Source organism: Cavia porcellus, unplaced genomic scaffold, assembly GCF_034190915.1.
Source record: "Cavia porcellus strain 051 isolate PalLab524CR breed Dunkin Hartley unplaced genomic scaffold, mCavPor4.1 scaffold_8, whole genome shotgun sequence".
Lineage (NCBI taxonomy): Eukaryota > Metazoa > Chordata > Mammalia > Rodentia > Caviidae > Cavia > Cavia porcellus.
In genome coordinates, this window is record NW_026947491.1 from 4,011,083 (window position 1) to 4,024,050 (window position 12,968).

General features: G+C 43.9%; 2 protein-coding genes across 13 annotated transcripts in view; one reads left to right on the forward strand and one right to left on the reverse strand.

Moving 5' to 3' along the window:
• Positions 1–9,132, forward strand: part of LOC106029126 (ubiquitin carboxyl-terminal hydrolase MINDY-2-like) — a 29,675-nt gene extending 20,543 nt beyond the window's left edge. For 2 of the 7 annotated variants that reach the window (XM_063254101.1, XM_063254107.1), the window contains 2 exons: positions 6,657–6,995; positions 7,412–9,132. In XM_063254101.1, coding sequence (XP_063110171.1) covers positions 6,657–6,709 — 53 coding nt within the window. In that variant the 3' untranslated portion in view covers positions 6,710–6,995; positions 7,412–9,132. The other 5 variants (XM_063254104.1, XM_063254106.1, XM_063254103.1 and 2 more) reach the window with 4 other exon arrangements.
• The window catches only part of LOC106025017 (ubiquitin carboxyl-terminal hydrolase MINDY-2-like), a 29,818-nt gene extending 16,850 nt beyond the window's left edge, over positions 1–12,968 (reverse strand). For 4 of the 6 annotated variants that reach the window (XM_063254110.1, XM_063254109.1, XM_063254108.1 and 1 more), the window contains exons 1-2: positions 12,078–12,968; positions 2,760–2,817 (exon numbers count right to left, since the gene is read on the reverse strand). In XM_063254110.1, the coding sequence (XP_063110180.1) occupies positions 2,760–2,817; positions 12,078–12,824 (805 nt within the window). In that variant the 5' untranslated portion in view covers positions 12,825–12,968. The remainder of the gene's footprint in view (positions 1–2,759; positions 2,818–12,077) is intronic. The other 2 variants (XM_063254112.1, XM_063254113.1) reach the window with 1 other exon arrangement.

Consider the following 12,968-nt stretch of genomic DNA (forward strand, 5'->3'; position numbering starts at 1 on the left):
TTTGTTGATTAGTTGGTTTTTGAGGCACTGGGAATGGAATACAGAACCACTCTACCACTAAGCTATACTCCTAGCTTAGCTCATTTATTTATGCTGTACTGGGTACTAAAACTAGGGAGGGAGCATTACATTCCCAACTCCCCCCACTGCCCCACTTTTTTTTGGGTCAGAGTTTCACTATATGCAATTCAGGCTGGCCTCGAACTCACAGTGATCCTCCTGCTTCAGTCTCTGAGTGCTGGGATCACAGGCATGTACCACCATGCCTGGCCACCAGCCCTTTTAAGTAAGTTTGTAGGCCAGTGGGTGGAGCCAGCCTATAACTGCACCACAGGAAGGCTGAGGCACGACAGCTGTGAGTTCAAGGCCATGCTGGGCTACATAGTGAGTTTAAAGTCAGCTGCACTACAAAGCACACCCTGTCTCTAAAAAAAAAGAAAACAACACCAAAAAAACATAAATCAAGGTGTCTTGAGAAGTCACTAATTTGCTAATCCTTCCTGGGTTTCCCACAATGCTAGAATTACAGGTGTGAGCCACTACGCCAGGTTTTTTATTTTGAGCTAAGTCTCACTCAACTGCCCAGACAGGCTTTGAACTCTGGATTTTCCTGCCTCATCCTCCTGAAGAGCAAGGATCACTGAGGACCACTACAGCCCCGTTCCCGAGGTGCCCGCTTCATCTTACACTGGTGCCGTCTGTGTGAGGCCTCCAGTCCTCACTTATCTCCAGGCAGCACACTCACTCAGGCTGTCAAGCTCTGCCAGTGATGGCAACAGCCATGGGCAACTTCAGTCTTCACCCTGCTGATTGAGATCTGGCTATCCTCACTGTATTTGAAAACTTCTTCACCTGGAATCTAGAAAATCACAGCTACCTGTTTTCTTCTCCATACCTGTTCTTTCTTTCCTAACTTTTTTTTCTTTTGGCAGTACTGGGAATTGAACACAGGGCCCTCACACTGAGCAACTTCTTAAAAAAAAAATTTTTTTTTTTTGAAGCAATATCTACGCTGCTAAATTGTCTAAGCTATGCTCAAAAGTGTGATCCTCTTGCCTCAGCCTCCCAGCTCACTCAGTAGTTGTCCAAGTCTCCATCATAACAGCCCACTGGGCCCATGGGATCAGGTGCCATTAACCCTCTGAGCTCCCCTTCCCGCCCTCTGCGACTCCCTGGAGTCACACTGACTGCTCCTCAAAAGGAGCAAGCACAATCAGCCTTCTTCATGACACAGATTTTGGAAATCCTGAAGTGTAAAAATCATTAGCTAATTAAGAGGGATAAAAAGGAAGTCTGCTCGGCGGTTTCTAGGTACAGTGCTCAGTCATCTGTCTGTAAGTACAAGGCCCAGGCCCGTGGCCAGGGAGTAAGGATTAAATGATATAATTACACAAGAAAAGGGCCTTCCAAAGCTACAATCCCAAGAGGCTTACTCCACTAAGCCTCTATCTTACAAAAAATTAAAACATAAAATCAAATCAGTGGGTTGTTTGGAATGATGGAAACAAACTATCAGCTGACAAAAAAGATTACCTATCTGATAACAGAATGAGTACATAAATTCTTCGTTTAACACATTGTTTCCCCCCAAAAAAGCAAAAAACCCCAGAAACAGAACAAAGCTTTGGTAAATAAGGAGGGGAAGAAGGACTGAAGGGAGGATAAGAGAATGCAAAGAAAAAAAAAAAGAGAGAGAACTGAGGGAAGTAATGTACAGGCACAAAGTCCCTAAGATGAAAATGATTATGTATATTTGAAATGTACCAAGAAACTTAATTAAAATCAAAACAAAATAAACAAAACAGAACAACAGCAACAAAAATACATTGCTTCCCTCATCAAGAAAATTCTTTCAGGCATAGTGCTGCTTGCCTATAATCCCAGCATGTCTGAAGCAGAAGAATCCCAAATTCCTATCCAGCCCACTGGCAATTTACAAAGACCCTGTCTCAAAATTTCTTTTTTTTTGTCTTTTGTCTTTTTCTTTTTTATCGGTACCAGGGATCGAACTCACGACTGCGCACTTGCAAGACAGGCGCTTACGCCGCTGAGCTAAGCCCCCCCCCCCCCCCCCCCGTCTCAAAATTTAAAAAATAATTTTAAAAAGGACTGGGGGATATAGTTTAATACTAAGGCCCTGGGTTCAATTCCCAGAATAGAAAAAAAAAATTTTTTTTTGCTATGAAAAAATTACAGATGAACTAAATAGTATATTTACTAATGAATGAAATTATAAATGTTTTACAGCCTGGAATAAGTTCCTATTCCACTGCAGGCCAATAATTAGTATTTCAAAATCTGGCATAATCCAAAAATCAAAGTTTTGAAAGCAATGCCATAAGTCACCTTTGTCATTTTTAAATTTTATAGTGTTGAGGACCAAACCAGGCCCTTGCACAGGTAGGCACGCACTCAACCACCAGGTTACAGCTCCAGCCCACTGCTTTCACTCTAATTCATGTCTATCTAATATTTTTAAATACTAGCTATATGTAGTGTCAGTTTCTGTGCCTTCTCCCTTTCTGCGGTTTACAGGAATTAATATGCATCTTGTTTCCGGGATATACTCACTCTCCTTATTTCTGTTACAGAATTTCACTGTTGCTTAGGAGAAGGCTATATAATACCCAACAACACTAACATCCTTGTAAACATTTTTTAATTAAAAATTCAAATTATATTATTACTTCAGAAAGGTGAGCCTGTGTAATATACCAATTTTGAAAGAAATATAAAATCATCCGCTCTTCAATACTAACCTAAATATTCCATCAGCTGCTCAGCAGTGATGATTTCCATCATTGGGGGGAGTTTCACCTGAAAAAGAAAGAACAGTCTATAAAATTCAGTGCTTCAGATGACTCAAGTACTTCTTGAGGTCAGAAACCTAAATATTTACGTATGTTGGGATAGCTCTACTATGCTTGTCTACCATACTCACACCTTAACATTTCCTACTGCCATAAGAGTATCACGGTGCTGTAAGAGACACTGAGAAATCTGGGTTCAAAGCCAAGTTCTGTCTGTTACCCCATTCCTAACTGTCTTTGCACCTCCCACAGTGCATGACAGACCATTTGGTTATAGAGCAGGAACAGGTACCAAATATGGCAGACATTCCATTAAGTCCACTCTGGCCATTTAATGAATACAGTATTAAAGTACTATTAAACAATGAAGAATTCATCTGTATGATTCTACTTGTAATGTAAAGTTTAAAAACTGATGCCAGGCATACTGTCATACACCTGTAATCCCGGATACCTGGGAGACAGAGGCAGAAAATCACAAGTCTGAGGCCATGCTGGGCAACTTAGCTGGGATGCAGCTCAGTGGGAGAGAACGACAGGGTTCAGTCTTCAACAACAGACGCACATGTGCAAAGACACATGCACAGAAATAACAGAAGTAAACTACTACGTGCTGTTTAGAGCTACACATTTAGGCAGTAAAAATACCAAGAACAACAGTAAGGAAAAAGATACTGTGAAAATTAGGATATAGTACCCACAGGGGAAAGAGAGGCGTTAATCTTCGAAAGGGCACGCAAGATGAATCTTAGACCCTGGCAATGCTGTTTCTTTCTCTTCTCTTTCACTACTGGAGACTGAACCCACGGTCTTCCCACCAAGCTACATCCACAGCCCTTTGTATGTTTTGTGTTTTGTTTTGTGTTTTGTTTTTTGAGATGGGGTCTCACTAAATTGTCCAGGCCAGGCCTGAACTTGTGATCTTCCCGTTTCAGCTTCCCAGAATGCTAGAACTACACCTGTGTGCCACCACACCCTGCTCCAACACAATTTGGAAGTTGAGGAAATACTTGAGATCCAAAACTGAGGTTTTATTTATTTGATACAGTGTTTCACCACGCAGTTCAGGCAGGCCTTGAATTCACTGTGTAGCCCAAGTGGCCTCTAACTCTGGACCTTCTTCCTGCCTCAGCCTTCCTAGTGGCACTATGCCTGGCTGAAACTGAGTCTTCGAAGGTCTCTGGTCTTTACTGGATTAGCTACTAACTGCCATTCGATTCTTCCCTTATTCCATGGCAATCCTGTGAAACAGGTAGTATTACCTTAATTCAAAACCACATGAAGGTTTTTTGGAAACAGTGTCTTGCTATGCAGGTAGGCTGGCCCTGGACTGGCTACGGAGCTAGGTTACCCTTCGGTTTGTACCAATCATCCTGTCTCAGCCTGCCTGAGTGCTAAGATTACTGGCCTGGCTAGGTTTTAAAACAGCTGATCAAAGTAAGTAACAGGGTTGTAATGTGAATTGGATCTAACACCAAAGCCAATTATCTTTTCCAATATACAGTATTAACAGGTGTCAGACACACAAGTTTAAGTATCACATGGTTAATCTTATATGAGAAACCCAAAATATAAACAGCAAAAAAAAAAAAGACAGGTAACTAGAAGTAGAGAAAGAGACCAAGAGATGAAAGCAGAGAGTGAGAGGGAAGGGGAATGAGAAAGGGAGGAAGATATGCGAAGTACACACACCAACCCCCTATAAGGAACGTAAAATGTACTCATAAATTTCAAAAACCCTTATTTACAAATTCATAAAACAATGAACAGAACACTTCCATTCAGTAAAATATTGAGCAACATACTCAGGGTGCAGCTCGCTGATCCTGAGCTTGTCCAGCACATACAAGGCCCAAGGTTTGCGGCACAAAACAAAACAAAAAGCCTGAACATATTTCCAGCTAAGTCTGAACTTTTTGACCAATAAATAGTAGAGGCTGCCAGGAAAAGAATGAAGGCTTTTATTCTAAAAATTAGGATTGCTCGAATATCCAAATTATGGAATTTGGCAACTGAAGGTAAGTTTATAGGAAAAATGGTGCCACTTTAGAACTGTGCTAATCTGTTTGATACTCGAACAGCAAGTTAAGAACTCAGGAGATAACCTGCTTCGTTTTGTGTTGAGTCAACGTCTGGACCTGAACTCTCAATCTTCCTGCCTCAGACCCCCAGTGTCCTGAGATCACAGGTGGCGGCCCCACAGCTTGGTGTGAGATAACATTTTAAATTCAGAGTATTTGACTCATACCAGTGTATTCTTTCCATTATTGTTGGCCCTCCATATGCACAGGTTCCACATCTGTAGGTTCAATCAACCAGATCAGAAAATGCTCAGGGAGGGGGCTGGGGATTTAGCTCAGTGGCATAAGCACCTGCCTTGCAAGCAGGCAGTGGTGAGTTCGATCCCTGGTACCGAAAAGACAAAAAAAAAAAAAAAAAAAAAAAAGAAAATGCTCAGGGGAGAATGGCACCTATACTGAACATGCACACTCTTTAGTTGCCATGTTTCTTCGAACCATCTAGCTGGGCATGGTGGTACATGTCTATAATCCCAGCACTCCTGAGGCTGAGGTAGGAGAAGCAATGCAAGCCTGAACTGCAGGGTGAAACCGTATCTCAAAAAGCCAAAAATAAATAAAAAAATAAAAATCCCCCAAAACAACAACAAAAATAATCACATGGGCATGGTGCCCCATGCCTATGACCCCAGCACTCAGAAGCTGAGGCAGAAGAATCGCTTTAAATCTGAGGCCAGCGTGGGTCACAAAGTGAGCTCAAGGCCAGTGGCAACTGCTGAGCAAAAACCCTTACTTGAAAAGACAAAAAATATGGGTCTGGGGATTTAGCTCAGCAGCATAAGTACCTGCCTTGCAAGCAGGTAGTCATGAGTTCGATCCCCCTGGTACCGATAAAAAAAAAAAAGTTAAAAGACAAAAAAACAAAGAAACAAAATCAATTTGGTGTGACAACTATTTACATAGCACTTACATTGTATTAAGTATTATAAGCAATTGAAATAATTTAAAACACACAGGAGAAAGTACATAGGTCATATGCAAACACAATGCCATTACACATTACATACAAGAGACCGGAACACCCACGGAGATCCTGGGAACAATCCCCACAGACACTGGGAGACAACTGTTCTTTTTGTTTTTTTTTGGTACTGGGGATCTAACTCATGACCTCGTGCTTGCCAGGGCAGGTGCTTACACCACTGAGCTAAACCCCGGGCCGGGACAACTGTTCTTACGGTAATGGACCAGCTGAACCATAGGATTTCTCCATACTTCACACTTCACTAATTTCAAATACGCAGTACAGACATATGTACACTAATATATTCAGGGTGAATACATATCATTCATGCTTTGTTAGCTGAAATTGCAAAGAAATTATTTTGAGACTATTAAAAGTATTAATGAGACTCAAGAAATGCAGCCTTTCGCATTTATTCAAAGAACTCAAAAAACTTGAGGATCCTCAATACCCCTTCAATTTTGGATTCACCCAATAAAATGTATATAAACCATTATGCATCATGCTTTACATTTTACTTTCTCTCTGTATCTTTATTCATTACTGAGAGTAACTCAGTACTTAAAAACATTAAAGTACAGCTGGGTGCAGAGGCACACACCTGTAATCCCAGCACTCAGGGGACAGAGGCAAGCTCAGGGCCAGCCTGGACAACACAAGAGCCTCAGGGCCAGGGATACATATGGCTCAGAGGCAAGCTTGAGAGACCCTAGGTTCAATCCCCAGTACTTTGAGGAAAAAATTCGAATACTTTATTATTATTATTTAAAGCTTATGACTGTTCATACCTCCTGTACCCAACAGCCTTGACCTGGTCTCAATACACAAGGTTGGAAGACAGAGAAGAGTATAGCTGACCCGCCTGGAAGGCAGAGAAGCAAGCGAGCACAGCTGTCACTGACAGGCAGCAAGCACACTCGGGCAGTGTCACTGTCTCGTGATCAGGAACAACCAAAGACGCACCACCAGTCCTAATGCTTGGCACAGCGTGGGGACGAAAGGCCCACTTGTGCTCCTTCAATCTGCTCCAGAAACAAAACCACTGTGTGAAACTATTAATCTCATCTTATAATATCTACATTTAAAGCCCAGAGGGCAGAGACTGAGATGAAACCTTTGGCTCACCATTTGTGCTTCTTTTGTGTAAGTAATAGATGTTCAAAAGACTTCCAATGGTTGTTTAGGAAAAGAGGAAAAAAATAATAAATCCCAACGAGAAGCAAGAAGTATGTAGCAAAGCAATGTCATCAAGCAGAGAGGGGAAAGCCAGGCATTGTGGCACACACCTGCATCCCAGCACTTGGGGAGGCCCAGCCAGAAACTCTGGAGTTCATGGCCAGCTTGGATACACGGTGAGACTAGCTCAAGAAACAATAAAAGGATGTTAGCTCTCTAACAGGTCACTTGGGCAATGCAGTATTCCTCTCAGTCTATAGTGTGCTTTGATTTAGTTTAGCTGGGTTTGTTTTTGGTGTGTGTATGGGGGTGTATTTGTTTCATTTTTAATTTTAAACTCTAAATATTTTACAGAATCAAATGCATCAATTCTTATCTTACAGTTTCTAGATTGATGTGTGGAGTCACCAGTCTACCATAAAACAATTTTGCTTCAGGATCTTGGCATTCTTCCCTTGACCTACAGCAAGACACAGCTTTAGCTCCTAACAAGCAAAGAAAGAAAACAAGCTGGGCGTGTTGGTGCGTGCCTGCAATCGCAGCATTCTGGAAGGCTGAAGCATGAGGACTGTGAGTTTCAGCCCACCCTGGGCAATTCAGCACCTCATCAACAATTTATGAAAAGTTAAATGGAAGAATTAGTGTATAGATGAAAGAACAATAATGAGAATAAATGAATTTTCCATAGGGAGTGGTCAGCTGTAGTTCTCAACCTTTTCTATCCCTCTGTCCCCTGAGTAGCCGGGAATGCAGGTGTTTGCTGGGGCTATAGCTAAGACCAGAAGCCCTAGGTCCAATCCTTAGTACTACAAAAAGAAAATGGGGAAAAGAACTCCCTACCGAAAAGGAGGATAGGCTACGTATCTCCAGCATCTTCAGTTAAAACACTGCATTCGTTCTACAAAAATGCTAATGCTAACACGACGGTTAGGTCTTATAATACTTTATGTCCTCTATCAAAATGTACACTATAGGTTCCACATAAGTTTTTTTGTGTGTACAGTACATTGGCCTCAAATCTGTAACATTCTTTCCCCCCCACCAAAAAGAAAAGTATAAGAAAGTAGTGACCATTTTTACATTAATACTTTTTTTTTTTGGTACCGGGGATTGAACTCACGATCTTGCACTTGCCACGCAAGCACTTATGCTGCTGAGCTAAATCCCCAGCCCTGTTTTTACATTAATACTCTTACATATATAAAAATATTAAGGCAGGCTAGGTATGGTGGCGCACACCTGAAACCTCAGCACTCAAGAGGCTGCTGCAGAGAGCTGCCGAGTTTGAGGCCAGCCTAGGCTAGTGAATTTAAAGCCAGCCTGAAGAACATGGGAGAGAGACCCTGTCTTAAATAAATAAATAAATATATATATATATATATATTTTTTTTTTTTAAACCCTAAACTTCTCAATACTTTTATCTCTCGCCTCTTTAATTACTGATTTTGGTAATTATTTTGCAAAAATGGAAAATAATGAAGGTTCAATTTTCACCTACCTCACTGCGTTGTCTCTGAAATTTCCTTGTTCTGTTCCTCCAGAAACCCAGATTGTTCATTTCTTGTGAAGAGAACCACCTAAGTCTTAGGATTCTGTATTACTCTGATTTTTTGGCAATGTTGTAGCCATATTTGTTCTTCTTGGCAAAATCTTTCCTATTCAATATGCTCCTTGATGCTACTGTATTACCCAAGGTAACTGACCAATTTCTAAAATTCTAGACTCTCGTCCTTGTTGGGAGCCGCGTCTGTGATAGCTCGCCTTGCGCGGCGGACGTGCGGCCTGTGGTAAAGAGCAAAGCCTGAGGTAGATTACCCCTCCCATCGAGCACGTTAGTTTCCTGCTTACCGCGTAAGCAACCCGCTCAACAATATAGTCTGCCTGGCAACTGATGATGTTAGCCAATCAGCTTGCCTTGCTCACTTTAACATGATTGGACACTGTATCCGTATATATACTGGTGCCACCCCTGGGGGGGAAGAAGAAGCCCGGAAGTAGAAGCCCAGAAGGAGCCGCGGGGAGCGGACCAGAGGAGGCTTCAGCTGGGAGAACCCAGGGCAGGCTGTACAGAAAAGAAAAATAAAAAAAAAAGGTTGTCCACTACCAGACTTTGTCGTGTGTCCTTCCTGCCGGCCGGGAGCGGACATCGACACGTCCTGACTAGGATGACACTGTTCTACTTTTTATCCCACTGTACATGTCAAATGGTGCATATGCTGGTTTCACTCTTACGCTCTTTGCTGGAAATATTCTTCCACTTTTACTACTCTCTTCCTCTCTTTCTCTTGTGGCGAATGGAGCGAAGGACTAAGTGGAGAAACAGAGGTAATAAGACAGCCAACATGTTTCTGTCAGCAATTTGTAAGTCTTCCTGTATGCTGGGATAGAAAAAGGTTGAGAACTACAGCTGACCACTCCCTATGGAGAATTCATTTATTCTCATTATTGTTCTTTCATCTATACACTAATTCTTCCACTTAACTTTTCTCAGCATTTTGATCTCTTTCCCGAGACCTAACATGTTTCTTCCCAACTGGACACAACCAAACTTTGGCATTAACTTTCCTATCTAAAATGATTCCATTTACACCAATCTTCCTATCAATCAGTAATGATTAGTAATAACTGATTTCTGTGGGCATTAAAGCTATAGAAAGCCATAAGTGCCCATCTGAAATCTTGGCACTCTGAGAGGAAGATGCAGGACTGCAAGACTGAGCCAAGCCTCAGCAATTTGAGACCCTGTCTCAGAAAAATTTAAAAAGTACTGGAGATGTAGTATAGCTCAGGGCAAAAGTTCCTGGTTCAATCCCCAGTACTATAAAACAAAACTAACCTAGAAGCAAAAAAAAAAAAAAAGGGAGGCTGAAAACCACAACTCATAAGAGAAACTTCAAAATTCATTAGGATGTCTGCTCATTCACAGTCTAACCAAAACTACCTATTTCTTTTCCTTCTTCCAATGCATTTCAGCCAAGGCTGGAGGTCCCAAACAATACACCCTTTTCTCCTTCAGCATCCCTTGGCCAAAGGCCTTTTCTCATTCAGCCGCAGACCTGGTTCTCAGGTTCTCTCTGCTATGAAAACTTCGGATGGCAGTTTCATCCCCAAATTACCCTGACCTGTGCACTTCTGTTGCACACTGCTCTACAATTAGTTTATCTGTCTGCCTCCATGCTATATCGTGAGCTACCTGTGGGCAGATTCGCACTGCACTCACCTGTGCATTCCACACAGACTGGCAACCCCGACTGTGATCACGCTCTCCAATCCCTCAGAGCCAGTGCAATGCTCATCTACTCCCGAGCACGCCAGGCACTGGGTACTTCCCTCCTTCCTCTGAAGTTCTGCAGTATGGATACGAAGAAGACAAAAGCCTAAAGGAAACTAAGGCATTCCTTCCTGCAGAAGCAAGTGGGGACTCTGGCCCATAGAACCAAATACAATTCGCCGTTCAAGTGCTTCCATCTAGTGTGTCTTCTTTGCCTTTTCAATATTTTATCATTCTCCAATATGAACTTACTGCTTGTCATCTAATAAACACACACAAAAGTACACAAAATATCCACTCTGTTTTCATTACTTTTGTTTACACTCTTCTCCCTCAAGAATTAAATTTTTTTTATTCTTCTTTCCCTTAAAAGCTTGGTTTAAGACTCACAATTCCATAAAGCTTTCTGGGGCTATGCTAGACCAAAGAAAAATTTCCCCCTTTGGGTATCTAACGCATTTCTATTTGCTCTGTGTAACCTAGTAGTATTTACTACTCTCTAACGTCAACTAACTCAGTGCAGCAATCCCAAACATTTTGACAACTCCAGAGCAGGCACTGCCCCCGCTCCAAAAGACTGGCGCTATCTTACACAGGTGATAGCAATGTTTCTAATCTTACTTTTAAAGATTGTGGTGGGGGGCAGGGTGCTGGGGACCAAACCCAGAGTACAGTGCACTCTAGGCAGGTGCTCTACCATGAGCTTCATCCTCAGTTCATCTTTTGTTTTTCTGGATTGGCCCTTGCTAACAACAGGAAGTCAAGACATTTAATAAATAGCATTTGCTTTACTTGCTTTTGTTCCTAACTGGTCAGAATAACCCAACCTATTTTCCTCCCACAGACATTTTTTCTATAGTACAGTTATAAATTTGAAAATAAAACAGGTGCCTTGGGATAATCTTCTTGGCACCCTAAAACTGAACGCTTAAATGAGAAGTTTCACTCGCAGGTAACTCAGAGAGACTGAGTTCTCAACACATTTATCCATTCTTTTTTCTTTTTCTTTTTTTTTTTTTTTCCCACTACCTATCTTATTGTTGCTGTTAATAATTTTAGCTCCCTCATCACATTCTGATGCATAGTTACTGGTAATAATATCAACCCTTTCATGTAGCGTCAGAGATAGGAAAAAATAAAAATCATGCATAAAATGAAAGCAGAATCTTTGAAAATGTAGAAATTACTGGGCATGATGACATATACCTGTCATCCCAGCACTGGAGAGGCTGAGGGGGGAGGATCTAGGCCAGCCTGGGCTGTTTGAGATTTGCCCCCTTACCCCCAAAAGAATAAAAACTACAAGTTACGATTATTGGGCCTCAGACCAGTCCTTTTCCTTAAATGGAATCCGTCTAAGGGCCACAACTTCCTTGTCACCATTCTGTTAAATATCTTCACCAAACTACAGAAGCATTAGGTGGAAAATAGACTGAACACAAACATCAAAACTTATTCCATGTCATGCAAAGACTACTTTCTCCCATTCGTCAGTTTTTTGCACATGTGATACTAATACAGAAAATACAGCTTAAAATAATTAGGTTGTAAGTTCCACTAGCCTGTAAACACTGCACATCAACATATATATTAAGTATGTACACATGTTTATGTACACGGATATCCTTTTAACGTGGGGAATCTAGAACAATTTTCATACGGGAAGCAAAGGGGACATGCAAGAAGAAAGGAAGCCAGTAAATGACAAGCTGCAGCTTCCTCACCCCGTGGTGCCCCTCCCCAAAAACTGTAGGAAGTGGAAAACTGCAGAATGTACCTTCCAGGCCAGAAGCAAAACATTGAGGATGGCCAGCAAAGGGCAGGGCCCGTTCTCATTCTGGGTGATGATGGGTGTGTTCTCTTCCTTCCACTGGATCCACTTGATGTGATACACACGACTGCCCGGGGAAGCGCTCCTTGGTGGCCGCTGGCCCCAGTGCGGCGTCGTCTTCGTCCTCCCCCCCCGGCACAGAGGCGCAGCCCCGGGCGCCCCCGCCGCGCCCTCCTGCCCCTCCTCGGGGATCCGGCTCTCCGCGCCCTCCTCACTGTTGAACTCGGAGCTGCTGGGGAAAGAGTGCAGGTTGGAGAAGGACTCCAGGGAATCTAGGCTCGGCGAGTCCTCGGGCGGGCTCGGGTCGCTGGCGCTGCTGCAGGCGCCGCGGGCACGGCGGGGCTCCTCGGGGCAGGTGCGCGCGTCCCCGGCCGCAGCTGGCTCTGGCCGGGCGGTCACCTCCCGCCGCCCTCCCGCCGGCGCCGCCGCGCTCTCCTCTGCGGGCTCCCTCGAGTCGGCGCCCGGGACGGCCGAGGAGGAGGAGGTGGAGGAGGAGGAGCCCGCGGGAGACGCGGGGTCGAAGAAGCTCCCCGTGCCGGCCGCCGCCCCCTGCCCGCCCGCGCCGCCGCTCTCCGTCGCCCGCGCCCCGGGACCGTCTGCCGCTGCAAGCCGGTTCTCTTGTCGGTCCTCCGGCGCTGGTGTGGTCGCCACCCCGTGTCCCAGCGGCTGCGGGCTCGTGGGGCCGCGCTCCATGCCCGGCCGCCAGCGCCTCGCCCTACGGAGACTACGGCCGCCTCTCCTCAGCCCGCGCCCCAGACGCCATAATAGCGGCTACGGCGCCCGAGCGCGGCCCCGGCACCGTACGTCACCGCGGAGGGCGCCGGGATCGCGCGTCCA